Source organism: Diaporthe amygdali (genome assembly GCF_026229845.1).
Source record: "Diaporthe amygdali strain CAA958 chromosome Unknown NODE_2_length_3802984_cov_64_841326, whole genome shotgun sequence".
Taxonomy (NCBI): Eukaryota; Fungi; Ascomycota; class Sordariomycetes; order Diaporthales; family Diaporthaceae; genus Diaporthe; species Diaporthe amygdali.
Window position 1 is genome coordinate 1,695,184 of NW_026517022.1, and position 27,257 is coordinate 1,722,440.

Sequence of the window (27,257 nt, forward strand, 5' to 3'; positions counted from 1 at the left end):
GCATCGTGGCCCGTGCTATGGGTTGTGAGATTATTGTCTACGACGACGGCATCGGTAATAGTATACACCTCGTCGCAGATAAGGCCAAAAGGCCGTACATAGACAGTGTTCGCTTCAGTAAGCTTTCGCCGATTGTCCCAAACTCCTCCACCCCGTAAGATTGGCACCTACTTCGAGGCTCGCCATGCTGTGTACCCCAATATGCAGTGGCAATCTCGAAATCCCCAGCCCGTGCCTACGTCAGGCTAGCGCTGTAATGTCCCATTTCCTGCACACAAGGACCTCTGTTCGCCTCATCCTCTGGCATTTTGTGATCCGAATGCTCTCACTCACTTTGTCAACACATCTCCCGATCCTTCAGTACAAGAACAGCTTCAGGACTCCGGTCATCAGAATCAGTCGTCATCGAATATCTGGTACGTGTTCTGAAGGATCGTGTCTACCACTTTCGATTGGAAGCCCGAGTCACTGATGGCGCCGTGGACACTACCGCCCATCAACGTAGGGCCGAAGACGATGGCTAAGTTTTGAGATGTCATCCTGTTCGCGGCCGAGTTCTCCATTACGCGGTGGAGATGCAGCGCGATAGCCCGAAGTGTTGCGTAGTTGGGATCTGGAAGAGAGTTGATGATGGCGTGGAGGGAGTCGCGGCGTACGATATCATCATCGTGCTCTGAGGACACGAATTAGGCTCAGACGAAAAGAGACAGATGAAGATTGGAGTGACTCACTAGCTGCTTCAATAAATGCAGAGTAATGCTCCTTAGTCAGTAGTGGGTCGGGTAGGTCCCGGAAGAATTGTTTCAGTAGCCCAGCTACACTGTTTACGTCGTGGAAGAAATTCTCTGGGTTCCTGAAGTCGAGTTGTGGTGATGTAGTATCTGGAGAGCGAGTTAGCAAATCGAACGAGCAAAGACAGACATGTTTTTTTAGCTTACCAGTGTCAAACATGCTCTTCATCTTATTCACCTGTGGCAAAGACCCAGATAAACGGTAAATACCCTCGACCGTGAGACCAAACAAATCAACAGCCTGAATACACTGGTAGACAACCATGGGAACGGCCAGCCCATCCCGTTCGTAAAGCCGCTGGAGGGATACACCGAAAACCGGCCGCGAGCCCACCGTTCTTGGCGGTGATGAGCCCCGTGCCTGTCCCGGTCCCATTGAGCCTTGGTTGTGCTGTTGCGGAGGCATGTTGTCTGCAGGGAACGCCGGTGGTGGGTTGGCATAAGGTGCCGGCTCCTGGAACGGTAGTGCCCCAAGTTGCGGTGGCCCCTGGGTTGACATTCCCGGCTTTTCGTTGTATCTCGAGTTCGCGCTGCCTGAAAGGAGCATGCCAGGGCCAAATGAGTTACGGTTGCTGTATTGTGGCTGAGAAGCCGTCGGTCCTGTTTGATTCAGCATGCTTGCCGAACTAAAGCTGCGCTCATGCTGGTTGGAAGACGTTGTCCCTTGCGCTGGTATCGGTGGCATCGCGGCTCGTGACCAATCTGTGTCCTGGCTGGGCAGCGGCTGTTGTTGATCTTGTGTTGGTTGTTTGACAGGTGATGTGGGCTGGAAAGAATCCTGGCGCGAATGCCCGCTGGGCTGTCCTGCTCCCTGGCCCGGAGGCTGAGATCTTGACGTCTGGTATGGTGGCGGGTGTGCACCTGTCATTGTGGGACCGCCAGATGGGCCTCCGAGGACCTAGCAAGATGTCAGTCTGTGATCCTAGGCGCGCTGCTGAGAGGACCGGGACTTACAGGATGGCGCTCATACTTAGGTTCTCCTTTGCTTGGTGGGACCTTGCTGTGGTTTGCACACAGATACTCGCTCAAATCTCGTTGGGTGTCGACACTCTGAACAATCTCCCTCAGGCTCATGGAATCCGGCCGTGAGGACTTTCCATTTTTCAGAGGGCTAACGCTCAAACCGTTGCTCAGCAAGAGCTTTTCGTTGAAGGATGCTAGGATATTCATCAGCCATGACCGGAATGCGACACATGGACGAAACTCACCAAACTTCTGCATCTGCAAGACAAGGCCCGAGTCGCATTCCCTAACGATGTCCTGCAAGGCTTTGATTGCCTCCGGCCGTGTCGTCGAAATCAGCTGGCCGCGCTCCTGTTGGTAGGCCTGGACCTTGGTCTTGTAGTCCTGGTCGGCCGCCTGAACCTTGCGCAGAAGTTCCTCCTCGTGCTGCGCTGCAGACTTGGGGCCCTTAAATCCGAACATCTTGCCTCCCTTTTGCCCGTCTCCGGTCTTGACCCTGTCATACTCTTCCGCCAGCGAGTGGTACTTTGCCTGCGACTTTCGCATCTGTGCCTCGACGTCGGCGGCGCGGTGCTCGGCTGCCAGTCCATCTTGCTTCCAGCCCTTTCTTTGTTTCTCTGCGATAGCCGCGAGCTCGTTCAAGTCCTCGGCCATTTGAAGCAGCGACATGGCGTACTGCATGCCGTTCTCCGCGATTCTGCTGTGTGTGCCCATCATGCCATCGAAGGCCTTGGCAAAGCTGCCTCCCAGGTGATCGGACCGGCGCATGTTGTCGGAAGTCTGCCTGGCCAGTCTCTTAAGCCCGTTTGCGTTGTCCTCCTCGATTGCGGCTCTCTTTTTAAGAAAATTGGCGAATTCCTGTGCAACGAGCATATCTCGAGTAAGCCACTGCAAATCGTTGCATGAAGCTGGGTCTGCCTACCTTTGCCGATGCGACGCTTTGCTTCAATCTGTTCAGCATGGTGGCAACACCGATCTATGACAGCCGTCAGCGTTGGTTTGAGCCCGCCTATGCGCGCGCGATAAATTTCACCTCTGAAGAAAGCACATCCTGCACCTGCTTCTCATCCCCTGACGGTGCGGTCGCGGGGGCCGCAGTGGTCGCAGGTGCTGGAGGACCTGGCTGGGAGCCGGCGCCGTTGGAATGGTTTTCGCCATTCTCGGAGAGTGTGTAGCCGCCGCCTAAAGACATGTTGCTGTCGGCTCGTTCACGAGGAATGTGTGGGAGGAAGTCGGAGGAAGCATTGGCGTCGGCCATGTTGGCGGGACGAGGGGCGTCGGGGGTGTATATCGGGCTGGCAGGCAGTCGGCACGCAAGGTGATATTGGTTTGAAGATCGATTAAGCCAAGTAACAGCCCCTGGTCGAGCCTACACCTTGCAAAGATTGCTCGTTCGGATCAATGAGCAAATGGCGCACAGGGTGAGACCCCCGTAGATTCCAGATCGGGGCCGTGAGTTTCTCGACCTCGACCGCCGTGGGCGCCCTGCGGGGGACAGCGCAGTAGGGTTCTGCACGGAGTGCGGACAAAAATTAGACGATAATGGGGAGCTCGCTCCCTTGGCTATCCCGACCCGAGGCACGCGGGGATCGCTGTGGCTCGTCGTGGTTCGCTGTCGCGGGCAGGGCAGGGCAGGGCAGGGCTCCGTCAGGACAGGACAGGGCAGGTCAGGGCAGGGCAGAGACAGTGAGTTGAAGGCGGACGGTGCGTGGCAAGGGTTGAAACGGCGGGTTTTATGCGCTCGGGGCGGAATGGCTGCGACGGCCCACAGGTCGTGTGAGATGCGACGAGATATCGCCCAGGATGTTGCCAGTAATGGTGGTGGCTTCGTCTGATCGTCTCGGCCAATGGCGCCCAAAGGCAACGGTCGATCCTGTGCTCGGATGATACTTCGTAGCCCGGTCAATTGGGGCGTAATCTCAGGTCAGGACCATAGACACGGCGCAGGCGTCGTGACAGTGTATGTACAGAGTAGGAGAACAGCACGCCGAGGATGGTGTTGACAGCAAAAGGCAGAAAGAGTCAAGACACTCCTGAGGAGTCGTCGAGCTGGTTGGAGATGGAGATGGGCGATATGCAGGCGTGTCCGAGTGTGGCTCAGCAGCTAGCGGCAGCGAACCGGAATCGAATCGTTTCCCCAGGGTGGAGACAGTGCACGTCTTGTCCTCCCCCAAGGGCCAAGGCCCCAGTGCCGGCCCAGCGTTGGGTGAGCACAGTGAGAGTGAGCGGAAAAATAGAGGCGGACAGGGGTCAGCTTGCCTGGCTGGCCTCGCATCTCCACCCACATTTCTGGTAACCCATCCAACGTCATGTCATGCCATGCAATGCCCATGCCATGTGCCATGCGCCATGCTATGCCATCCCAAGGTTCCTATTTATACAGCTGTCATATAACAGCAGTAGCCGGCTGCCGCAACGTTGCTCAGGATCAACACTTCTGAGACTCATTTCTGGGTTTGCACAACTCGGAACTTTGAGCAGAACGTGCTGCGAAACATCACCCTAAGAAGCAGGGTTCGGCTACCGGGCTCAACACGAAGCAACCCGCACCATGCGAAGAAGCTCAGAGCTAAATCTGCTCCCACTCCCGCGTCTTTCCTGGTTTCTCTCGCCAGCTCCCAAGGACCTCGCAGATCCTCCACCACGCAGCATGCTGTAGGAGAGGGCCAGGGCTGTACCACGTTGCAAACAAAACTTCACCAACGGTCCTAGCACCCGCGCCATCGAGCCCGCTCAATGTTTCGCCGCCGTTGTCACGAGCCCCTGACTATGTGATGGATCGTCCCATACTGGTGCCGCGACTACTCCCGCTAATCGTCAAAACACGGCTCGACACACCAGCCGGCCTCCCGAACACCAGAACGAACACAAAGTTCCCGAAGCTTCAACGCTAGAAGCCCGTTTCAGCTAACACACGGTCCTTAATATCGGCACCGGCCTCGTCAGACGGTGTTCAGCTGCACTACCGTGTAAATGATAGCCCTCAGTGATGGTGATGTCTTTTATCGCGCTGAAAATCATTTGGCACGAGATGAAGTCTTGGCTGTTGTTGACTTATAAGCCTCCATGTCCCTCCTGTATGGCAATTATCCACAATTGCTTGCTGTTGAACCGTTGTGATTATCCTTTGCATAGCCCATTTTACTACTCGGTATCCCGCATCATCGCGCATCTGGGCGATCTTATTGCCATGTACCAAGTCTATTTACGATGCGGGGAAAGTCTTCAGTCTCTCAAAATCGTAGACCAGGCTGCCCTATGGCTATACGGTCTGAGCAGGTTATCCCACTGCCAGGCTACAGGTTTTCCTGATGTTATGAACCCACAAGAGACTTGCACAGCAGATTATCCCTTGAGAGATTCATCTATAGAAGATTGTTCCATTGGAGATTACGCTATGAGAGATTATCCCATAGAAGATTATCGCGCTGAAGGTTATTCCAGTGAGACGCTCACAGTCAGTTTCATCTAAGTAGAGATGATCCCATTCCTCATGCCAGCCTCTACACCAGCATCCGGATTTGAATGTACGAGCACATGCTCCGAGGTTGCATGGCAGTCTCTCGAAATCGTAGACGAGGAAGTAGTCAAACAATGTCAAGACAACCCGTCCGGGTGCGGAGTCCACTCTCATAGGTGGAAATAGAACAACCCAAGGGGTTTCGTTGATTGTCAGGCTCAAGACATGGGCGCACAGCCTTCGTCTCGCTATCTGTGACGAAATTCGGCTCTGCCACCAAACCTGTCCGCGCCTCATCTATTCTCAAAGATCTCATCATTGGCGTCTCTGTTGTGCCGACGGCAGTAAGCTGCGCTCGACGCGACCCTTCCATGATATAATTAATATCGTCTAGACGATGTGACTACCCAAAGTCCCGGTGGTGCAATTCCGTGACACGGCTACATTGCCGTCTAGGCAGTGTAATTGTTAATTCCACACTTCCAAATCAGCCACGGACAGAGTATTTCTGAATTATGATTCATGGGCCCGGTTTGACAGGGTATCGACGTCTGCAATGGGTTGTTGCAAAGCGCAGGTAGCTGTAGATATTCCGTAGTTGCTTTCTGTGGCAGTACGGAGAGAGATTTGCACTTTTATTTTGTCTATCCTTGTCCCTTCTTACTTATCATTGCTTCCCATTTGCTCCATATATGCTTAGATATAGCCCTTCAGCACGGCAGCCTCGGCATTCAATATCGAGGAGCCAGCAGCTCCGATGACAGCTACGGGGTCATGTCAGTACTGACCGCTAACAAGCAAGCGTAAATAAGGGGCCAGTTGGCATGAACTCACTGTTATGACTCAATGCAGTAAATTTGAGATCAAAGATTCCGCTCTCGTCCTCTCTCACGCGGCCCACACTGACAGTGTAACCCCTGGACAGCTCACGGTCCAGTCTCGGCTGCGGCCGATCCGGCTGATCATCGCCAAACACCTTGATGCTCGGCTTGGGTGCCGAAGGGCACCCGAGCTTCTCGACGTCACTCACGTAGCCGCTCAGCGCCTCGCGGACCTGCTCCGCGCTTGGCGGCGGCCTCTTGGCGAAGCGCAGCGACACGCATGCGGTGTGGCCATCCAGGACGGGCACCCGGTTGCAGGTGGCGGACACCTTGAGGCTCTTGAGCTCCTCGAAGGCGGTGGCCTCGGCGTTGATGCCACCCAGGATCTTCTGCGCCTCCGTCTCGAGCTTGTCCTCCTCGCCCGAGATGAAGGGCACCACATTATCGATGACGTCCATGGAGCTCACGCCCGGGTAGCCGGCGCCGCTGACGGCCTGCATGGTGACGACGGAGACGGTCTCGATCGGGCCGAAGCGAGCCTGCATGGCGGCGAAGGGGATGACTAGACCGATGACGGCACAGTTGCTGTTGCAGACGAGGAAGCCCTTCTCGAGGTTGTGGTGCTTGCGCTGGTGGGGGATCAGGGAGAGATGCGACAGGTTGACGGTGGGGACCACGAGGGGCACAAGGGGGTCGCGGCGGTAGTTCTTTGCATTGGAGAAGACGGCGAGGTTGGCCTTGAGGAAGTCCATCTCTGTTTTTCGGTTGCGCCCGGCTTGGATCAGCAACTGCTTCAGGTGGACTGTGGGATTGCTGTTCGTGGAGGGGCGGGCGAGCACTGCGTACCGACTTCTCCTGCAATGTTGGAGTCCAGGCCACTGAAGACGATGTCACAGTCCTTGAACTCGCTTGACTTGCACTCCTTGACGACTAGGTCGCCCACATCACCCATGGGTGTGGACTGCTTCCACTTGACGGCATCGCGATACTTCTTGCCCGCGGACTGCGGGGATGCGCCGACGGCGACAAGCTTGAGGAAGGGGTGGTTCTGCAGGAGGAGGATGAAGCGCTGGCCGACCGAGCCAGTTGCGCCCAGAACACCTGGTGCCAGTGGCGTGTCAGCTGGGTAATCTTCTCTGAGGACTGGGTCGAGGGTGACTCGAGATTGGTCGAGAGGGACGAACCGCACTTCTTCTCCGGGTATTCTGTAGCCATGATCAATGCAAGCACTCAAGGTCGCAGAAGACGCTGGATCCAAGAGGGCAACGAGGTCTCAATTGAACAATTGGCTTGTTTTGGGAAGGTTGCAAGGTGAGCAAGTCTGTGATTTCAGATGTAGTCACCGTTGAGATCTTCCAATCCACTTCTGGGCTGTCACAGTCACACCACGACCATATCAAAAAATGACCCCGCTATCGGAGGGCGCAACTTTGGGGAGCGGATTCCAATGCTGCTGGAGCTCTGTGGGGCCTGCAGGCGCCACTTGGCTCCAGGGATCCCCGCCGCCGCCCAGATCAACCCCTGTCACCCCTGGCACTCTGCGGCTCTAATTCAACGTCAGCATTGCTTTCATATTGTGACATGCCTCAGGCGATACAGTACGCGCAACATAACACTTGCTACCAGTCTTATAGTGCTGTGACTGTACGCTGCGAGTGGCTTTTGCCAACGGAAGAGAAAGCCAAATTCATATCTTCTGTCAGATCGTCCTAAAGCAACAAGTACAAATTATTAGCAAGGAGAGGGGAGCACAAAATAAAAAACCAGACCCAGCTGTCAGCACAATTGTCCGGCCGGGAGATTATGCAAGTAATTTCTGCATAAGTTTTACACAGCAAACAGATGTAGGGATTTTATTTAAATCAGGCAATTGAGGCGTTTTCTGTGCTTCCTCTTCTTCATTTGCTTTTCTTCCCTCGCTTGTCACTCTTCTTCCCGCAGTGATTCAAGGCGCGCTCATTCTCTGTTTCCTCAGCTGGCCCTGTCACTCATTCCTTCTGAACTCAAAAATTTTTCCACGGCACGACTTTCCTCTCTTCATTTCGCCAAAGACAGTGGTACTCATCCTCGTTGATTTCGGTTATCAGACTAATGCAGTCTAATAACATGTTCAGCGCGAGATTCACTTTGCGTAGATCTGCTTCGTGCAAGTCGCTCCAACCCATGTCTCATAGTGTTGATCCATGTGTTCTGTACCATCTGATCATATTAGAAGCCATTGGTCCTAACTTGACATGTTATGTGGACATATCAGCCATTTCCCTTACAGCTCCTTACTATTATACTTATATAGCAAAGCCAAAATGCTGCAAGACGACATTATTGATACAAGCCGGCCGCTCATTGGACCTCAGACTGCACATAGCTCGACGAGGCTGTTGTGTTGTCATATGGACAGAAGAGAGTGGGGCTTAATCCAATGATTGATAAATCACAAATAATGCCCCACTTATGATTCGCTCTCCTTAGCTCAGTTGGCAGAGCGATGGACTGTAATTGTATCACTATCTATCCACAGGTCCTCGGTTCAAATCCGAGAGGGGAGACATGTCTTTTTTTCCATTTCTATTTTGATAACTCTGTAAAGCAATCAGCTTGAAATAAAGCTCCAGGTCATTCCGTTGCATTGTTGCATGAACTATTCATCTCTTGATTATTGTCATTGTCTGAATCTAGCACCTATATCTCTTTCTTTTTCCTCCAGCTCTGCGCGCATGGCAAAAGGTGGCCTTTTACAGCATACGACTCCATCATCCGAGATTGGTACGGATTTGACAAGCGCATGGGCTGTTGTCAAAGCATATGAGCCTACTTGGAGTGATTGGTATGAAAAAAACGCGCAGCCTTCTCTTCGAAGGCAAGAGGGTTATGTTTTCCTCGATATCCTGTATGGTCCGGGTTGTTGATGGCTGTGAAATCCCTCGATCTTGTCTGCAGAAGTGCGACGGTTAAGCTTCCTGCTTTGCATTGAGGCTCTTCGATGTCGGCATTATTAACAAAGCCTCGATAATGCAGCCATTCGCGATAGGCAACACTAAGAGATGCAGCAGTCACAAGCTACGCATCCACTCTTTCACGGCGAAGTTGTTCATACAGCGCTATAAAGAAGCAGACATTCGTCCAGAGATGTACATGATGTTATCGCCAGTAAGAGCACTGGTAAGTCTAAATACACCTCTCGAGCGCCTCGCTTGAGCGATATTTCGCAAGATAGACACAGTCAAAGGCTCAGAGCTCGAGATGAAGACCTTAGAGACGTCTTTACTAGAAGTTACTAGCCATATACTGTAAGAGTAATTTCGAAGAAGCAGCTTATGTGGACGAGACACTTGATTTTTGAATGCTGATAAAATGTCATGTTTGGCTTTCAGGCCGCAGAATGTGACGAATCCGACATTACTTCATATGGCCATGGAATAGTTAAGAGAAGTAATCCATTTTTTTTGATCGAGATGTGTTGCAAACTTTAAAGGACCGGATCCCATTCTTCTCATCTAACCTCAAGTCTGTCTTAATCCCATATCTGTTTTGTTTAATGCCAATCGAATCCGAACACAATACAACGCCTATCTTAGCTCGTAAAGTTTTACTAGGGATGGCAAATGATCTGTTCTCTGAAGATGGATCATTTCTTATCCCCATATTAAGCGCTTGCAATTCGCTTTTAATTTGGACCCACTGCGTGCAAACAGCCGGGCTGGCAAAAGACGAAAGAAAGGTTGGACATCAGACAATGTCTTCCACGAGTTGCCAGATAGCTTGTCGATAATCTCCTTTCTTAAGTCTTTTGTTCCTTTCGTATGTCGACAAAAACTGATTCATCAGGATCAGGAGACTCTCTGTGGTGTTCCAAGTGTTTGGCTTGTTTAGACGACGAGATATCACCTCCTTGGAACGATAGGAGCAGTTCATTCGGATCGATATTCAAATATTTCGCGGCACTGAAGAACTAAATTAATATATTATCAAATAGAGACTCAACCGCGCGACAGAATCTTATCTTGAGAAGAGTCTGTATAAGATCAGGTCGAGACAACATTGCCGCCACTGATTTATAGTTCCTTGCATTTCGTTTACAAGCCAGCAGGAGAGCAGCTCCACAGCCGTATAAAGCGCGCATATCGGTGTCTGTGTCTACAAGCGAGAACAAAATAGTGCAATGCTGTTTATGGCCATTCAGGATCTACCCAGGATACGTAGCGGGTATATGTACTTAGAGTCGCGAGGACTGATCGATATTAGGACTGATCTATTTAGGTATACGAGCAGTCAATTATCAAACACTGTTCTTATGTAATTGATTTTCTCAGGTCAAGGTAATCCACGCGAAAGCTGTTTCTCTTGTGCCCCGAAGAAGCTATGGTCGGTCAGAATATGTTTCAATATTGTTGACGTACAATTGTTTACAGTTGGATGGTTATGATCGTTCCTTAAAGCTCGATGACGTCCTGTTCGATTTGTACCACTGCATCTCCGAGAAGATGTTCAGGGTGCCCAGAGCCTCATCAAGGCTCTGTCGTTCATGGACTCGAGATTTTTTCATGTCCTTCTCTCCCAACGTGCTGAGGAGTCCAGTCATTCAAGCTTTGAAATCCGGAAGAAGAACTTTGGAGAAGGGTGGACTAGACATTGGGGGCCAAGTAAATGATAAACTCACCAGAAGAAGACACTTGTTACTCACGGGTTGCGCTTCTGCAGCCTCCTCATCAAGTGACGACATTCCAGGGCAGTAACAAATGGGAAGAATATCTTTCGCCCTCACTTCTAATTTCGGCCCTTCCCGCGATGACGCTTAGACTGAGACCCTTTGTTGTCTGCTGAAGAACTCCAGGGATAGACACAGGGCGTCTGCGCGTCCAAGAAGGACAATTTAGTGCTGTGTCCCTCCAGCTTGTAATCCTTGCATGGCATGTTTGGACAGTCGTGACGCCGATGTAAGCCACGGCGACCCGGCTAACGCAAGGCTCGCCTTCTCTGCCGCTCCTCCGTTGTCTCTGGTACTCATCCCCTGTAATTACTTTTAGCCATTTAAAAAAATATTTAAAGAGGAAAAAAAACATAGAGGAACAAACAAGGTATAAGCAAGGCTCCTAGCGGTTGTTCCAGCTATAACAACCACCTGGCCCTACAAAAGAGACATCCTTTGTCATCAGCCCGACAATTTTGATTTACAATATTTATTTACCAAGGAAATCGAACAAGTTTCTCGAGATTAAATAAAAGAATCGCAAAAAGATCTCCCCTCTCGGATTTGAACCGAGGACCTGTGGATAACTAATTGTACTATTACAGTCCATCGCTCTGCCAACTGAGCTAAGGAGAGGTTGCAAAATGCTCAAAAAACCGAATTATAAAGCTCGAGAGTCCGGCCCAGTATACAGTGGTTTCATTCTAGAACGGCTTCGCAATCCCACTATGATTCTGCTGAGTCTTGAAAATGACGAAAACTCCACTTCCAAGGTGTGTGGCTACTCTTACGATCAGTCGGCTAGTCTAAGGTGAATATGGGCATCGTGTGTGGACCCCTTGGTGCAACAGGGAGTTGATTCGCGACTTGCGTGTAAATAGACGTCGATCATTGCTTGGAACCAGATGCACGATCAGGCATAGTCCAGGTAGGTTCCGGGCTTTCGCCTGTTGTTGGTGCGCCCGAGCTGGATTGCTACAGTGAGTTTGCTGTAACCTACGGGCCTCCAAGAAGACCTAATCGGGAGGCTGCACCCAAGACCACATCACGGGCGGTCCAGGCATTTACACAGGTAGAGGCATTATTATACAATCCCCGGGGATCAATTTTATATAGTTGGTGGAAAGTACGTATAGATGCTTGGTGTTGCAAGTGCATATCCGCTAAGAACTACATTCAAGTCCTCTCGCGCGAGTATAAACCTCGGGAGTCATCTGTTAAAGCACATGGCTGTGGTTGGGATTGATGCATATACAATGGGTACTATATGGCAACCTTGGTTTTGACATCGATAACATCTGACCGTCCCGACTCGCCGTCAGCTACACATGACGTCTCTCAATTTTCAAAGAACCAAAAGCGATCCGCTTTCATCAGGGCAAAATCATGTTTGGAATTCCAGTACACCACATTTGTCGTAAACAGAATGTACGCCTCTGAAATACACGCTTGGTGTCTGAGCGAATGCTTGGGACAGTTCTATGGCCCACAAGATTAGTACTACCTGGACAATGCCGGGCAACACAACTCGTGTGTTTCCGTGCCTGGATGCTGGTCTTGGAGTCCATCTAAGTCGATCACGCTTCGTATACTGCCACCATCATCCGAAACCACCCTCCGCTCCCGGGCGGACCCACCCTCCAACCCAACCGAGTCTAGAACTCCGCCGTCGAATTTTTTTCTGCAACAACTTTCTGAGCACCCCTTTTCGCCTCATCTTCAACAAAGGCGCCAGTGGTTTAGCGGTAAAATCCATCGTTGCCATCGATGGGCCCCCGGTTCGACTCCGGGCTGGCGCATAGCTTTTGCATCCGGGCCGGACTCACCAAATCTTTTTGATGGGGGAGGCTATGTATCTTCCGCACGTCATTCATGTATTCACTGAGCTGCCTATGTCACTCGATAGAGAAGAAGTCAGCTTCTGAAAGCTTTGGATCACCTCATGCGACCACCGTCGAGCCCGCCACTTGGTTGCCCCGGCTTCATGCGCGCTGGAAACTGCGGTTATGTACTTCTCAAGTGGTTGTGATAATGCATCCGCGTCCTTGAATTTTGACATGTACAGATGCAGTGGGCACCTGCAACAAATCTACCACACTAGCACTCTGTTGTTGGTAACAGGCGATTGGACAATTTCATGCAGTTCGCGTAGCATTACGGTAGGATTGCCTTCATTCAGATCTCGTGTGAGCATATTTAATCCATATTGGCAATCCGCTCAAATATCGGACTCATCTTCCTAAGCAGGCCCCGTCTCCTGGAATTGGTAAGTAATTCTGATGCAGCGTGCCTCAAACTGAGACTACGCAAGCTTCGCAACAGTGTCCCCGACGGAAATGACTTTTCATACTATCATTTGCTCCTGATATGGATCGCCACATTTGACTTTACAATGCCGAGTATGCTTCGATGCATATCCAGCATCTCCTACCCACTCAATCACAAGACTGTGGAATTAGCCTTATACAGTGCAACAATTCAGAAGAATAAAGCAGGATACAAAATTCCAATTTCATCCTTATCATGAGCTGAGTGCTGCAAAGCTTTTGGTCAGTCAAGAGCATTGAGCCGCGAGTTAGCCATCCCGGAAAATAGTAGGCAACTCCATACACACACGAGAAACAATGGGAAAAGGTGTGGTATATCATAAAACAAAGCTTCAATGCCGAAAGGATCGTCAACAGAAAAAATTGCAATGGGCATTCCCCTGCTAGGCCCCATGTCTCGTCACCAATCTGCGCCACTGTCCGATACGCACCCACCCATACGCCTCATCACCGTAAGCCCCTGGCCATGTTTCCTATGGTGTCTTGATTCTCATCATCGTCCGCAAGCTTGAAGAGGGCCTGGTGCTCGGCCCAGCCCCTGGGAGGTCGTTTCCGCAGTTTTCTGGGCCTGCGAGGTTGTTGATGTTGACGGTTGTTCGAGGAAGAGGGGGGAGAGTAAAGATTGCTGTTGTTATTGTTGTGGATGTTGGCGGGGAAAGTAGAAGAAGAGGAAGAGGAGGACCCTGCAGTCAAACGAGCGAACATTTTTGGAAGTCACCACGCGTTGCGATCCCAGTTTGGATCTATGGGCCACAATGTCAGCCACTTTCTCCTGCTTTCTTCCAGCACGCGTGCGCCTGAGCGACGTCTCAAGAGCCCCAAGACACAGCTTACCTTGTACAAAAGCCGCTAGGACCTTGCTTCCGGTCTGCAGCAGCGGGTGGCCCACGACGATCTTGAGGAACTTCTCCAGCCCCGCCCTCCTGCCCTCGATCACGTCGTCGCTGAACCGGTTCGTGAACACCTTTCCGGGCAGGGGTGGTATCGTGACACGCGCGCTCTCCCGCTCCAGGATGTCCCGGAAGTACTCGAAGTCGGAGTACCTGCGGCGCACAGTGCTCTGCCGCAGCTTGAAGGCGGGGATGTTGGTCCGGCAGACGATCTCGTAGTCGGTGTACATGGAGCGGCCGATGCCGTGTGTTCGGGGGTTGCGGACCTGGGTTTCGACGAACAAAAGTCAGCATCTTGTTTGGGTCGCGTGGCGTGTGTGCTTCGCAGAATCGTGCAACAAAGTCACACGACATGGCATGACGAAGCCAGGCACCCGGATGGGGCAGACCACCCACCTCGATCTCGAGGAAGTTCTCGGGCGGGCCGTAGATCTCGTCAAACGACTGCTGGCGAGTGTCTGGCAGACTGGACATGGACTGCATTATGGGTTTCTGGAAGCGGGAGATGGGCCCCTTGGGTGTCGTCGGGCCAGGAGAGGTGGGAGAGAGGGGCGGCGCCTGGTTCGCCGGTGCCGCAGCGCCATCGGCGCGCGGGGCGTCGTCGCCGTTCGAAGCCGTTTTGACGGTATTGCAAGGATCGCTTGGGTGTTTGCTGTGTATGAGGCCCGCAGTCTGCGACCTGGACCACGCGGGGGTAGCTTGTTTGGTCGCGGGGTGGGTAATGATGTGAGAGGAGGTTGGGCTCGGCTGAAAGCGACAACAGCACCAGCCAAGCTATAGAGTCAAGGTGGGGATGGCTTTCTCCATTAATTGGAAGGTGCTCGTATAAGCGCGGGGCAGCCTTGGATGGCACCTTGAGCTCTTACTTCGAGCTTCGGGGGGAGGAAATTCTTGGCGCTGCCGCATCAGCTGCATCAGCTGCGTCACTTCACATCTGATTCTTTACAATGCGCACGTGCTGGATCACTCCATGGTACTATGATTTCCAATGGTTTTCTTTTTCTAAAAAAGAGCAACGTCGGTCTTGTTGGGTCAAGACAGATATTTACTCTCAAAAGGGCACGAAGCTACGGAGTGGAGCTGGTCACAGGCCTCGTGTCGCCGTGTGCCAGGTCCATGCTGCCCATGAGAAATATTGCGGCTGATATGTGTATGTATACTTTTAGTCTTGGCCCCTCGGCTCCTACTGTGGCATAGCTGCCTCTTGCTTTGACTGGCTTGAGGTTCACACAAACGACAACCAGATCAACGTCACACAATTTGGTGCTTATATACGCTCATCCAGGCGGAAGAACATGACTCCAGTTCTTCTGACATGATCTCACGGCACAATGGAGACAGTGGCGCGTCAACAACCTGCTCCATTTGGTTGGTATAAGCTTTGACAAACACACAAATCGTAAGTAATTATGTCTCACCTAGCATCCTAACGCCTGTCCCTTCTGCGCAAACCGTGCTACGACCACTCATGGGACCGCCCGGTTCGGGTGCTCTCGATATAAGGACATAGCGGCCGGTATGATGTGCCTGGAACTTAACAGCGTCTTCATCTGACAGATCCGTTGACTTCCCTCATCTCTTCTCCCCTGCGAATTTCTGGTGGATGGCCCTGATCTGCTCCTCCACGTTGACTGACTGCAGGTGGTTCATGTGAGCCTGGCTCTTCCCATCAGGATTGCCATCAAAAGCGTTGACTGCGACCTTCTTCCGCCGGGCTGCCTCTTCTTCAGAGACTGGCAGTCCAGTCACGCCATCGAAGACATCACTGCGCTGACTTGCCAGCCGCTTGAGGTTGTTGGCCACGTCCACCGTGGATAGATTTGTTGTAGCATAGCGCGAATCCGCCTTGGCTTTCTGCTCCTTCCACCGTGGGTCCAGGAGCTCGATGCGCATGTGCTCTTGCAGCTCGTTGAGTGGTATCTGCTGCTTGCAATTCGGGCAAATTGCCATTTGTGCTCCCACTTTGTTTGCGTTCCGTGCCGCAGCTCTGGGAACAGGTGTCTCTCTGATTTTGACCTGGGCAGGGCCTCCCCTGGCTTCTGCTTGAGCTTGTTGCATGCGGGCCCGTGCTTGCTCCCGCTCCTGGATCCTTTGAGCTTCTTCCTCCTCCTGTGCAGATCTGGCACGCACGGCAGGAGAGGGCGGGTGCATAGGAGATTGAAACTGTGTGGGTGTCGCCTGAGCCGCTGGGGAGGGGTGGACAGGCAGTGTTTGCTGGGCTGCGGGCGTGAAAGTGTGGTCGTCGAAGGGGAAGGCCTCCTCAAGGCGGAGGTTGGAGCTGATAGCAACGTTGTTCTTCTCCTCCAATGAGGCATACTGTAGATCGTTCAGCGAAGTGGGAGGAGGGAGGTTGGCCTGGTCGTCGGACTCGGTGAAAACAATGGTTTCGACGACCACGAAGTCGTTCCAGTCGATTCGGGCAAACTCGAGCTTCTCCTCCTCCTCTTCCTCCTCTTTCCTTATCCTCTCGGCTTCCTGATACTTCGCCCACTCTGCCCTCTGCCGGGCCCTCGCAAGCACATGGTACTTGTCATCGACGGTCCGCTGCAGTTCCTCCATGCGCTCCTGTTGAGCCTTTGTGCCCTCGCCAGTACTGCCACCCTCCCGAAGAAATATTGAGTACTGGTCGATCATGTGCTGGAAGTAGTTGTGGAAAGTGTGGTTCTGGATCAAGAACTGGAATTGCGGATTGCCGCCTTCGCGCTGTGCCAAGGTCGTCATGAACTGGCGCCCATTCCTGGCGACGAAGAGGGCCGTCAATCGGAGAATTTCCAAGTCCTTCTGATTGATGCGCGGCATGCGGGCAGAGAACTGGAAGTCGGGCGGTTTTGGTGGCCCCTTGGGTTCCGCCTTGGCAGGTGTCGCAAGGTCCTCACCGACGCGACCGGCGGCGTGGGCCGTGACGTTGCCAGCTTTGTACTGTTCCTTGCGCCACTCGTACCAGGCGTTATAGGGGTCGGCTTGGCCATTCAAGAAGCTAAATTTGGGGTTGGCTCCATGGCTCTCGCGGATTCGTTCCTCGAAACTTACTCCACGTCGGGCTACGAAGCCAGCAGTCTTCTCAATGGCTTCACGAATCTCGCCAGGTGGAGGAACGACGATGCCTGGTGGTGGCTTGAGCTTGTCGAGCTCGGCGGCCGCAGCCGCAACTGCATCGCCGTTGGGAGTGGCCATGGTCGAAGATGTACGCGATGGCCCACTGCGATGCGGGTTGTGTAGGTAGGTCGTGTGTTTTCGAGGCAGCCGTGCACAGAGACCAGAGATGGGTGCTCAGTGCTTGGCTCGCTTGGCCAAAAAAGTTAGCGCGCTGGTCGTCTGGGGGTGGTGTAGAAAAGGCCTTAGCAGGGAGGACACGAGGGGCGCCTCGTAATTACACCACCCCAAAGATGAGACTTTGATATACCTAAGAAGGTTAGCAGGTATGTAGACTTCATTCTATCTCGAAAGCAATCTGGCAGCACAATTTATTATTTGGATATTCTTTTTCGAAATTTTCGTCAGTCACATCCCCCTTCAGCTCACGGAAGCCTTGGTGAGCAAGCCCAACACAAGGCCCGTCGACACATGCCAGGGCGTTGTATTCGGTGTGTCCACTCCGTCCTTCTGCCGCAAATACAACACAACGTCACGCTACGAACTTCACAGCACCAAGCGAATGCATGAGACACAAATATCTCATATACTTGCACAGAATAAAATTACGTTTCAATTTGGGTGGATGGCATTCGATGGCCACCACCTGTCGTAAGCCCCGGTTCCTCAACGTGGGACCAATCTCCAAGCAAACAGCAACAGGTATGACAAGGTGAAGGATGCCCGTCCACTGTGGTACGTCCAGGCCAGAGCGTCTATTGCTCCTAAGCTGGAATGGAAAGGTGGTCCTAACTGTCAATTCACCGTGACCACGCGCTGTCAACCCGAATTTAGTACAAGTCCGTGCCATGTCTAATTTGATGGCACAATAGTCTGTGCTGCGTGTTGATTATAGATTCTTTCGAGCTCGAGCCGAGAAGAGATGTGCATGATGACACCCGCCTCAGGTATATGTTGAGGCAACGGGATGCATATGGCGACTCTACTTTCCCTGTGGTGTCTTGAGGCGGCACAGCTGCCGATTAATCCTCTGCGTATCGACCCACCGCTGTCGTGTCCACAGTAGCTGTCGCATCATCTTCAAGTTGCGTGGCACTCTCGAGTGGTACCATATTGGCGCGTCAGCGGGTGCAGTCAGACAGTAAGCTGTCTTCTCCGTCCGGCCAGAGTGATTTGAAGGAGAGCAGTCACCCCCATAAAGACCAGATGAAGCTTCTCCAAAGTCAATTATGTTTCTAGATGTCCTAGGGAGGAAACAAACGAGTGCCAAGGGATGGGTGTATCGGAAGATCTTCAAAAGCATGTGTCAAATTGAATCTCCCTTGGCTGAGAACATCCCTGCCTAGCCTGGGGCGGAGAGCTGGGACCAAGGGACCCTAGTGGCCGAAAGTTTAGAGGCCAGGTCAGCTCGTACAATGCTACCTAAGCTCCTACGCAACGCACGCAGGCATCTTATTCTCGATCCCCCTTTTCCCCATTCACGAACTTCTTCTGCCACCTTCGAACAAGAGGCCATTCTACTGACTGCATCGTCAGTTTAGGCGACAGGAAGGACAAGCCATTCCCGAACCTCTTGTCCTCGACCCTAAGCACGCAGCCTCTTTCTCTTCTTTCTTCTGTCCGTCGCCTGTGCCCCATGACGACGACCTCCTTCTAATAACCTTCACTTCTCGACGATCGTTTCCGTAATCCATTCCCAGCATCCTTCCCCCTGCGCATATCGACCCTGGCGACCTGAATCGTACGCGATATCGACTTCAAAAGGCAAAGGGCTGCTTCTTCTTCGATCACAAGAGCAACCCGCCAGCCTCGAATCTTGATATTTTAACACCATGGCGCGCACAGTTGGCGCGCAAGCGCAAACGGCGAGGCCACCTTCTCCCCTCCCCCACCAGAACCATGTGAAACCTAGGACCCAGGCACGGAAACCTAACGACTATACCTCCGAGGGTGTTGACGACAATGACGTTTTCCTCCTTCCTGTTTCCGACTACCAGGTCATGCTCGGCGCGACGATCCTCGGCGCGATCGTTCGTCTCTTCCGAATCTACCAGCCCAGCAGTGTTGTATTCGACGAGGTCCAGTATGTAGCCTTGTGCTCCATTCGAGTTGCACATAGATAACTAATTCGATATCTCTCCAGCTTCGGCGGCTTCGCTTCGAAATATATCAAGGGCAAGTTCTTCATGGACGTCCACCCTCCTCTGGCCAAACTCCTCATCACACTCTTCGGCTGGCTTGCTGGCTTCAATGGCGACTTCGACTTCAAGGAGATTGGGAAGGACTATGTCGAGCCCGGTGTCCCATATGTTGCCATGCGGATGTTCCCCGCCATCTGTGGTATCCTCCTGGTTCCTGTCGTGTTCCTCACCCTGAAGGCCGCTGGCTGCCGGACGTTTACCTCGGCCATGGGAGCTGGCTTGATCATCTTCGAGAATGGTCTCCTTACTCAGGCCCGTCTGATCCTTCTCGACTCGCCTCTGGTCCTTGCAACGGCCTTCACGACCATGGCTTTCCTCTCGTTCACCAATCAGCACGAACTGGGCCCTACCCGGGCTTTCCAGCCCAGCTGGTGGTTCTGGCTCGCCATGACCGGCCTCGGCCTCGGCGCAACCATCAGTATCAAATGGGTCGGTCTCTTCACGATTGCTTGGGTTGGAAGCTTGACACTGGTCCAGCTCTGGGTCCTGCTTGGTGACACCAAGACCGTCACGGCCCGGATCTGGTTTAAGCACTTCATGGCCCGCTTCTTCTGCCTGATTGTTATCCCGGCCACCTTCTACCTGTCCATGTTTGCCATCCACTTCGTCTGCCTTGTCAACCCTGGCGAGGGCGATGGTTTCATGAGCTCCGAGTTCCAGTCCACACTGAATTCGAAGAGCATGCAGGATGTTCCCGCCGATGTTCTCATGGGCAGCAGAGTCTCTATTCGCCATGTGAACACCCAAGGAGGCTACCTTCACTCTCACCCTCTGATGTACCCTACTGGTAGCAAGCAGCAACAGATCACGCTATACCCTCACAAGGATGAAAACAATTTGTGGCTGCTCGAGAATCAGACTCAACCACTGAACATCAACGGCGAACCCATCAACGGGACGGATGCCTGGGACAAGTTGGAGCCGACATTCATTAAGAGCGGCGATGTTCTCCGCCTATACCACTTCAACACACATCGCCGTCTGCACTCCCACGACGTGAGGCCCCCGGTCACCGAACAGGACTGGCAAAACGAAGTTTCTGCATATGGGTACGAGGGATTTGAGGGCGATGCGAACGACTACTTCCGAGTCGAGATTGTTGGGAAGCAGTCTAAGTCCGGCGTTGCTCAAGAGCGAGTGCGTACGATCGAGACAAAGTTCAAGCTGGTCCACATCATGACTGGCTGTGTCCTGTTCTCGCACAAGGTCAAGTTGCCTGATTGGGCCTCCGAGCAACAAGAAGTCACCTGTGCCAAGGGTGGCACGCTTCCCAACAGCCTATGGTACGTTGAATACAACGAGCACCCAGTTCTCGGTGCCGACGCCGAGAAGGTGAACTACCAGAACCCCGGCTTCTTTGGCAAGTTCTGGGAGCTCCAACAGGTGATGTGGAGGACCAACGCCGGCCTGGTCGAGTCGCATGCTTGGGACTCTCGCCCTAACTCGTGGCCAATTCTCAAGCGAGGTATCAACTTCTGGGGCAAAGACCACCGCCAGATCTACCTCATCGGCAATCCAATAGTCTGGTGGAGTTCCACCCTGGCTATCGTTGTGTACGTCCTCTTCAAGGGCGTCGCTGTCCTCAGGTGGCAGCGGAGCTACAAGGACTACGATAATGTCACGTTCAAACGTTTCGACTACGAGATTGGAATGTCTGTGCTCGGTTGGGCGTTCCACTACTTCCCCTTCTACCTGATGCAGCGTCAGCTCTTCCTTCACCACTACTTCCCGGCTCTGACTTTCGCCGTCATCGCTTTGTGCCAGACATTCGACTTTCTGACAGCTCGAGTCGCGGCTCTGGGCATCCGAGAGAACTCAATCATCAACAAGACGACAACCACGAGCTTCTTGGTCCTGTCTGCCGCCGTGTTCATGATCTACGCACCTCTCGCATACGGAAATACTTGGACGAAATCGGAGTGCAAGCGCGTGAAGCTTTTCGACTCATGGGACTTCGATTGTAACACGTTTTACAACGACGTAAGTTCTTTTTCTGGTTCTCCCCCAGAACAGGTACCTGAGAGACAATTGTCTCAAAAAGGATAGACATACAACAAAGGACAAGTGCAAGGATGGCGTAGCAAGTGCCGTATGGTGTTTCGCAAATTGCTTGCACACAATTTTGCGAACCCTGAAGCCTTGTGGCGAATATGAAGGCTACCCAAGAAGGCCTTTGGCAGCATAGCTTAGCAGACCTGGAAGTCTACTTCATAGACGGCAAGGCAGCAATTGCTCCCAGTTATTGTAATGAAGATGGGCATCCAACGTTGACTTAGTAGCTCAGTAACTAACGTTGTACACTTTTCACGTAATAGTACTCGCAGTACAACACTATCGGAGGAGTCCCAGCAGCGTCCGCAACGTCCAAGAACTCGGTGCCGAGCTCCAAGGCGCCAGAGGCAGCTGCGGTCCCGCCGCCAGCCGGCAAGCAGCAGGAGCAACTGCAGCAGGAGCAGGCGCAGAAGCCGATCCATGACAAGGAGGAATTCTTCAAGGGTGACGCAGCGGGCATCAGCGGAGCACCGGCCCCGCCGGGCCAGCGGCTGGTGAAGCGCGAGGAGCGGATCGAGTACCGCGACCAGGACGGCAACATACTTAACGAGGAGCAGGTGAAGTCGCTGGAGGGCAAGGTCGAGTTCAAGACGCGGTACGAGACAAGGACGCGCATGGTGGACGCCGACGGCAACGAGTTCGAGGCGCCGCTCGGCGGAGAAGCCGGGGAGCCGGTGGCGGTGGCCCCGCCGCACCCGGACGTTGAGGGCGTCGACACGCAGACGGCGCAGAAGCAGAAGGCTGCCGGCGAGGAGGAGGTGGTCCCGCCTGCGAAGGAGAGTGTTGAGGGCGACCACGAGGCCAAGGCCAAGGCTGCGAAGCCTGCCAGCGAGAAGAAGGAGGCCAGCAAGGAGGCCAGCTCGGCGTCTTCATAGCGTTGACGGGCAGCCTCTCTTTCCTCTTGCCCTCTTCCTACTCGTCTCTCTGGCCCCTTGCCTCTCTCGACGCTGTTTAACTGTTCCTATGTCATTTTTGGTAGAAGGAGGGAAAACGGTGCAAGATACCATCCAAATATCCTATTTTGTTTTGGGCCAAGTGATAAAAGATAAGTGGGGCTCAAGGTACGTGGCAAAACAAGCTAGGGCACTTCGTTGAGCTGGGGATGTTCTCTAAAGTTTGATGCCGAGGGCAAGCGTGATAAGTCGATCTGCATCCTGATCACCACATACAAGCTATCAACCAATGGCTAAACGCAATACCAAGAGCAAATACAAGCCGCTCCTAGGAATCCCCGCCCCCCCTGCGCAGCAGACAACAGATTTGCCCGTGCATTTAGGTTGATGTTTATATTAAGGCTTATATGTCGGTAGGTTCATCGTATCTATACGGGCCTCAGCGTCGCTATCAACTTTGATTTAATCGTAAGTGGAGGACTTCAGGCGGGATTTCGTGTTAGTCATATCAAACAGGCTCTCTACGTGGCTCATCTACACTGCCAGCCAGTGCTCAATGGCAATGCGGACCGACGAGGTTCCTTTTTCTACATTTAGTTTATGAGATCGAAAGCCTCTGCTTCCGGGTTGCCTTGGTTGGTATTGATGCAGCAAACGCTCGTCAGCAACACTGGGAGCAAGGACCAGAACCGAGAACATGAATTGCTGACGGTTTTTCTCTTTTATTTGTTTTGGGTATCTGTCAACGCACTTTTCCGCATCCTTGGTTCCTGGTCGATGCTGCCGTATCTGAACCATGCCCTTTTTGAGGATTTCCGATGCTATATTGCCTCCGGTGTGCCCAGAGATGCCAGACTGCGCGACCCGCCACCACGGCGCATATCCAATTTTTCCTCCACCCCGCCCGATTGCTGATAACGTTCTCTTCTTTGTCAGAACCTCAGCTCAGTCCATCCCTGCCGCAGCTGTCTTGTCCACTCGGGACGTGCTGGTGCTGCTCGCTTTGCTCCATGTCAGACTTTTGTCGTATGTTTGCCGCTCCGGGGGCAGGCAGGCACACTCGCTCAGTCGTCCTCGGCCGGGGCGAACGGGTTCGCTATCTCCTCGCTGCCGTCGACGGGGCTGATCAGCACGATCAGGGTGCCGCGGGCGACGGTCAGGCCCAGGGGCCGCGTGGTCTCCTTGCCCTCGTCGTCGCGCATCGTCTCCTTGGCCTCGTCGAGGACCAGGTTCATGAGTGGGTCGTAGCCTTTGAGGACGCCGGTGACTGTTTATTTGCACGCGCATCTGTCAGCACATCAAGGTGCCCCCAAAAGACACGGAGAGCTAGCTCATTGGGCCATGGGGGAGGGAGGGAGGTAAAGCTGGGGGTGACGCACCTTCTCGACCGCCGCTGAACTTGACGGTGATCTGCTTGTCGCTGTACTTTGACAGGTCGAGGATGTTCTCCTTCTTGGGCCTCGACTCGCCGCCGCCCTCGCCGCCGCCGCCGTGCTGGTTGCTGCTCTGGTGATGGCCGCCGTGGCCACCACCTCCACCGCGCCCTCCACCGCCGCGTCCTCCGCCGCGCCCGCGGAAGTTACCTCCTCCCCGGCCGCCTCCGCCGCGGTGAGATCCCCTGTCTGCCATTGCGATTGGAGTTGGTGGTGTGTGTGGGGGGGTCGCGTGATGGTGGCGAAAAAAAAGAAAATGAACAGACGGTCGGGTTAAAGGGTAACGCGTTCGTTTCGTGTGTTGTGGGAAATGTGAGGCAGGGGGAAGGGCGATGTTGCAGGTGGCGTTGGAGGGGTTTGGGAAGGTGACGGGACAGGGCGGCGAAGAGTTTCCCAGGCGCTGGGAGCTCGGCACAGCAAGGCGAGCAGAGCTTCAGCTTTGGGACGGACGGCCAGGGTTCCCATTAGTGAGGCGGGTTTGCGCACAGGCGGGGGGTTGGCTCCGGTGTTGGGGGGCCTGCCCCCGGGTGTAACCCTTGGAGGCGGCTGCTTGGCAGCTTGGGTACTTTGGTACGGTACAAAGATTCCCTCCCCCTATCACGACTAACTTCAAAAATGACCACGACATCTCGTCTTGGTACATTGCAGGGCCGGGGATACCGGCCTTCGTAAGGCTGGCAAGGGTCAAACCAGGTTTTGGCTCAAAAGTCAGTCCGAAGTTAGCACGGCGGAGGGGATGACATATTGGTGACTGAAGATGCAAAATGTGATGTGAAACCACGGGAATTCAAATAGCATGTTATTGACTTCATCGATAATAATATTTCCTCGGCACCTCATGGCGCCTAATCCGAGTACGAGTATTCTCGTCGACCGACGTAGTTTCTTTTGCCAAGTTAGGAAATGAGGCCCGCCGATATGTCCAACCGCCCGACATTTTTAATCAAAGGGAATACTGTAGGAAGGACGACAGGCGGCAGATGAGGTCTCTCAGTTTTACGCGTCAACTGCAACTGAGCGAGCACTCGTGATACTCCCTGGATGGTACAGTGCCTGCTTGTCTGAACTCTGCGCAAACATCGGATGTTCAAGCCAGAATTTCACGATGATATTGATGATTGTCTACCACACAGATGCAGTAGGCATGAGACATGGATAGGGGCTAACAAGACGGAGGAGAGTATAGTAGTTCGCAGATGGTGACATCACTAACTTGGCGGCAATCTCGTCAGGCCCGTCAGGGGAGTCAGGGTCCTGAGTCAGTCTGGCATCCTATACCAGTATTTGAGAGTGGGAGGAACCAGGAGAGGGCATCGCGCCCGGCTGCACGTCCTCGGGCCGCATCTCGCCTCCCACGCCCAGCGGGCAGGGACAAACACTGGTGGATGCGACACCGCGGGCGGCCCAGACAGGAGCCCATTGGCCGCGGGATGTCATGCCGCTGCTGGGGCTGCTGGGCTGTCGTCTGTACGTATAGCTGGGAGGGGTGGCAGGCTACAACAGACCGGCTGCCGCTGTGTTATCTGCGGTATCCGGGGGGAGGAGTAATCGCCCTCGCCACAGATGTCAACCTTATTTTGAGATGAACCCCAGGGAATTGGGGAAGACAGACGTCATAGGGGTCCAGATGGGCTGACACAAGCTCAGAGAATTCCTCCGGGGTTTGCCGGGGTTTGATTTAGACGGGGATGGGACTTGCTCCGAAGATTTGGCGGTAGGCAAGTGCCTGTGAGTTCCTGGATGTTGGTGGTCATCCAGAGTAGTATTAGGCTCGGCTCAGGGGGACTGGGGGGCACTGGGGTGGTGGGAGCACGGAGGGTGACAAGGTTCAGCTGAGTGCAAGAACTTGGTAACAGGACATTAACATGCAATGTATATATATGTGTGTGTGAGTGTGTGTGTGAGAGTTTGGTACTGTTAGACGTGTGCAGAGCGCAGAGCAGACATGTTGGGGAGGTTTGTGTTGTGCCGTGCCGGAACCGAAGACGAAGGGGGTGGGTGGCACGTTCGAGCTGCACAGGCCTGGACGCCATCGATCCCATCACATCGTGTTGACGCGCCACAGCACATACGGAGACAACCTTTTCTCAATGTTGTGCCAGAAAGGGACAGGTGCAGGTATGGGAGCTGGGGAGTGGTGGGCGGTGGGCGGTGGCAGTTGGTGTCTGTCATCAGTGAAACAGACACAATAAATGTGGACGATGTAGAATGAGGTGGACGAAGTGGATGACCGGGGCGGAAGAGGCCTTAGCTCCCGCCCCAGCGGATGCGTGGATGTAGACTGCAGTATGTACATGGTTACATGTACCTACCTAGGCGTGTATTATGTGATGCGTGGATTAGCGGACCATGAGTGGCCTATAGGGGGAGGGGTGAGGGGGTAGGGGGGGAGGATTTGGGTGGTGGTTGGGTTGGACGGAGCACAGCAAACGGAGTTGGACCAGAGGGGACCCGTAAACATTACTTTTTGTGCCGCTTGGGAGCCCCCCCGTTCTGGCCGTAGGACCCCCGTAGACAAGGGCCCCTGCCGCCAGAGGGGACAAAGTGGTTCGATTTCGACATCACCGGGCAGCAGAGGCGGAAACACAGACTTGGGCTTGTCGATCGCGGCGCCGCCCTGGGGGCGCCGCGAATCTGGTTGCGACTTTGCGAAGGCGACCGCTTCGATCCGACGGATTTCTCGTACGATGCAGAGTTTTTGACTACTGGGGACTCGACACTGGCAAAACCTGGTGCACAGCCAAACAGCAAACGCACACGCACATGCAGCCAGACACAGACACAGCGCAGGGGTGGGCGAAGGGGCCCCCAACAGAGGGCCAGCGCTCTGTTTCCGAATGCAGCCTGCTGCAAGGAGGCCCCTGGCAGGGGACATGCCCGCCGTGCGTCCAAGGTTTCCCAGGTTGGGGGCAGCTGGGGCGAGCTGGGGCGAGCTGGGGAGGAGGAGGCTTCCATTCTATGGTTCTAGAAAAACAAGGCAAGGCAGAGGGGCGGAAACTCGAGGGGCGGGCAGGAGGCGACTTTTGGGGGAAATGGGGGAATTGGGGACTTGGCGACAGGACAGAACACGCAGCAATCTGTGTCCGTGTCTGTGTGTCACTGTCACTGTCACCGTCTGTGTCTGTGTCTGTGTTGATTTGATAGTCTACTTGAGGAGAGATAATAGATAATAGCAAGAAGCAGTGCCCATCAAAAGCATGGCCACGTCCGGCTCGACCAACGCAGCTCGCCATCATCATACAGTCATAGCTTTCCTCCCTCCCAATTGACCCTTCGCTGCCACCCCTTGTGACCGACATCACGGCGTTGTTGTCCCCGGGATACGGCGGAGGAATTTCATTGTGTGGCGTTTGCGTGGGGCGGCGAGGTGCTAACTCAGAAGAGCCGAAAGCGTGGGCGTGGCAGGCTGCAGGCTTGGGCGCGGGCGTGGTTGGAGGTGCAGGTGTCGAGTTGACGTGGAGGGGGGGGACAAACAGAGGAAAAGGAACATAGGTACGTCTGTCTGTACGGGACGGAAGTCGATGGTCACAGAATATACCATACATACCACACATACCCTACCCTGGGTGGGCCATGACGAACCCACGACGACCAAGCCAAGAACCATCTACAATACAAGCCAGCGTCCATCCGTCTCAGACCTTGT

The 27,257-nt window shown here is 53.6% G+C and overlaps 6 protein-coding genes across 6 annotated transcripts; 1 reads left to right on the forward strand and 5 right to left on the reverse strand.

The window, feature by feature from the left end:
• Nucleotides 1-395: 395 nt before the first annotated feature.
• J7T55_011864 (rho GTPase activator) lies at nucleotides 396-3,012 on the reverse strand (the record flags this gene model as incomplete). The annotated part of the gene is made up of 7 exons (XM_053136693.1): nucleotides 396-673; nucleotides 732-881; nucleotides 939-1,689; nucleotides 1,746-1,948; nucleotides 2,000-2,612; nucleotides 2,677-2,730; nucleotides 2,812-3,012. 7 exons carry the CDS (start codon nucleotides 3,010-3,012, stop codon nucleotides 396-398), a joined length of 2,250 nt encoding a protein of 749 aa, XP_052999669.1.
• A 2,898-nt stretch (nucleotides 3,013-5,910) lies between these two features.
• Nucleotides 5,911-7,250, reverse strand: J7T55_011865 (spartate-semialdehyde dehydrogenase; the record flags this gene model as incomplete). The annotated part of the gene is made up of 4 exons (XM_053136694.1): nucleotides 5,911-5,978; nucleotides 6,049-6,789; nucleotides 6,882-7,136; nucleotides 7,220-7,250. The coding sequence occupies 4 exons, from the start codon at nucleotides 7,248-7,250 to the stop codon at nucleotides 5,911-5,913; spliced, it is 1,095 nt and encodes a 364-aa protein (XP_052999670.1).
• A 6,246-nt stretch (nucleotides 7,251-13,496) lies between these two features.
• J7T55_011866 (Sorting nexin-3) lies at nucleotides 13,497-15,066 on the reverse strand (the record flags this gene model as incomplete). Its single annotated transcript, XM_053136695.1, has 6 exons — nucleotides 13,497-13,617; nucleotides 13,768-13,792; nucleotides 13,884-14,205; nucleotides 14,336-14,686; nucleotides 14,806-14,836; nucleotides 15,011-15,066. 6 exons carry the CDS (start codon nucleotides 15,064-15,066, stop codon nucleotides 13,497-13,499), a joined length of 906 nt encoding a protein of 301 aa, XP_052999671.1.
• Nucleotides 15,067-15,511: 445 nt separating this feature from the next.
• On the reverse strand, nucleotides 15,512-17,113 carry J7T55_011867 (pre-mrna-splicing factor; the record flags this gene model as incomplete). Its single annotated transcript, XM_053136696.1, has 1 exon — nucleotides 15,512-17,113. The coding sequence occupies one exon, from the start codon at nucleotides 17,111-17,113 to the stop codon at nucleotides 15,512-15,514; it is 1,602 nt and encodes a 533-aa protein (XP_052999672.1).
• Nucleotides 17,114-18,864: 1,751 nt separating this feature from the next.
• J7T55_011868 (uncharacterized protein) lies at nucleotides 18,865-22,160 on the forward strand (the record flags this gene model as incomplete). The annotated part of the gene is made up of 3 exons (XM_053136697.1): nucleotides 18,865-19,115; nucleotides 19,176-21,213; nucleotides 21,549-22,160. The coding sequence occupies 3 exons, from the start codon at nucleotides 18,865-18,867 to the stop codon at nucleotides 22,158-22,160; spliced, it is 2,901 nt and encodes a 966-aa protein (XP_052999673.1).
• Nucleotides 22,161-23,242: 1,082 nt separating this feature from the next.
• J7T55_011869 (LSM domain-containing protein) lies at nucleotides 23,243-23,807 on the reverse strand (the record flags this gene model as incomplete). Its single annotated transcript, XM_053136698.1, has 2 exons — nucleotides 23,243-23,445; nucleotides 23,558-23,807. The coding sequence occupies 2 exons, from the start codon at nucleotides 23,805-23,807 to the stop codon at nucleotides 23,243-23,245; spliced, it is 453 nt and encodes a 150-aa protein (XP_052999674.1).
• Between the last annotated feature and the right edge of the window lie 3,450 nt (nucleotides 23,808-27,257).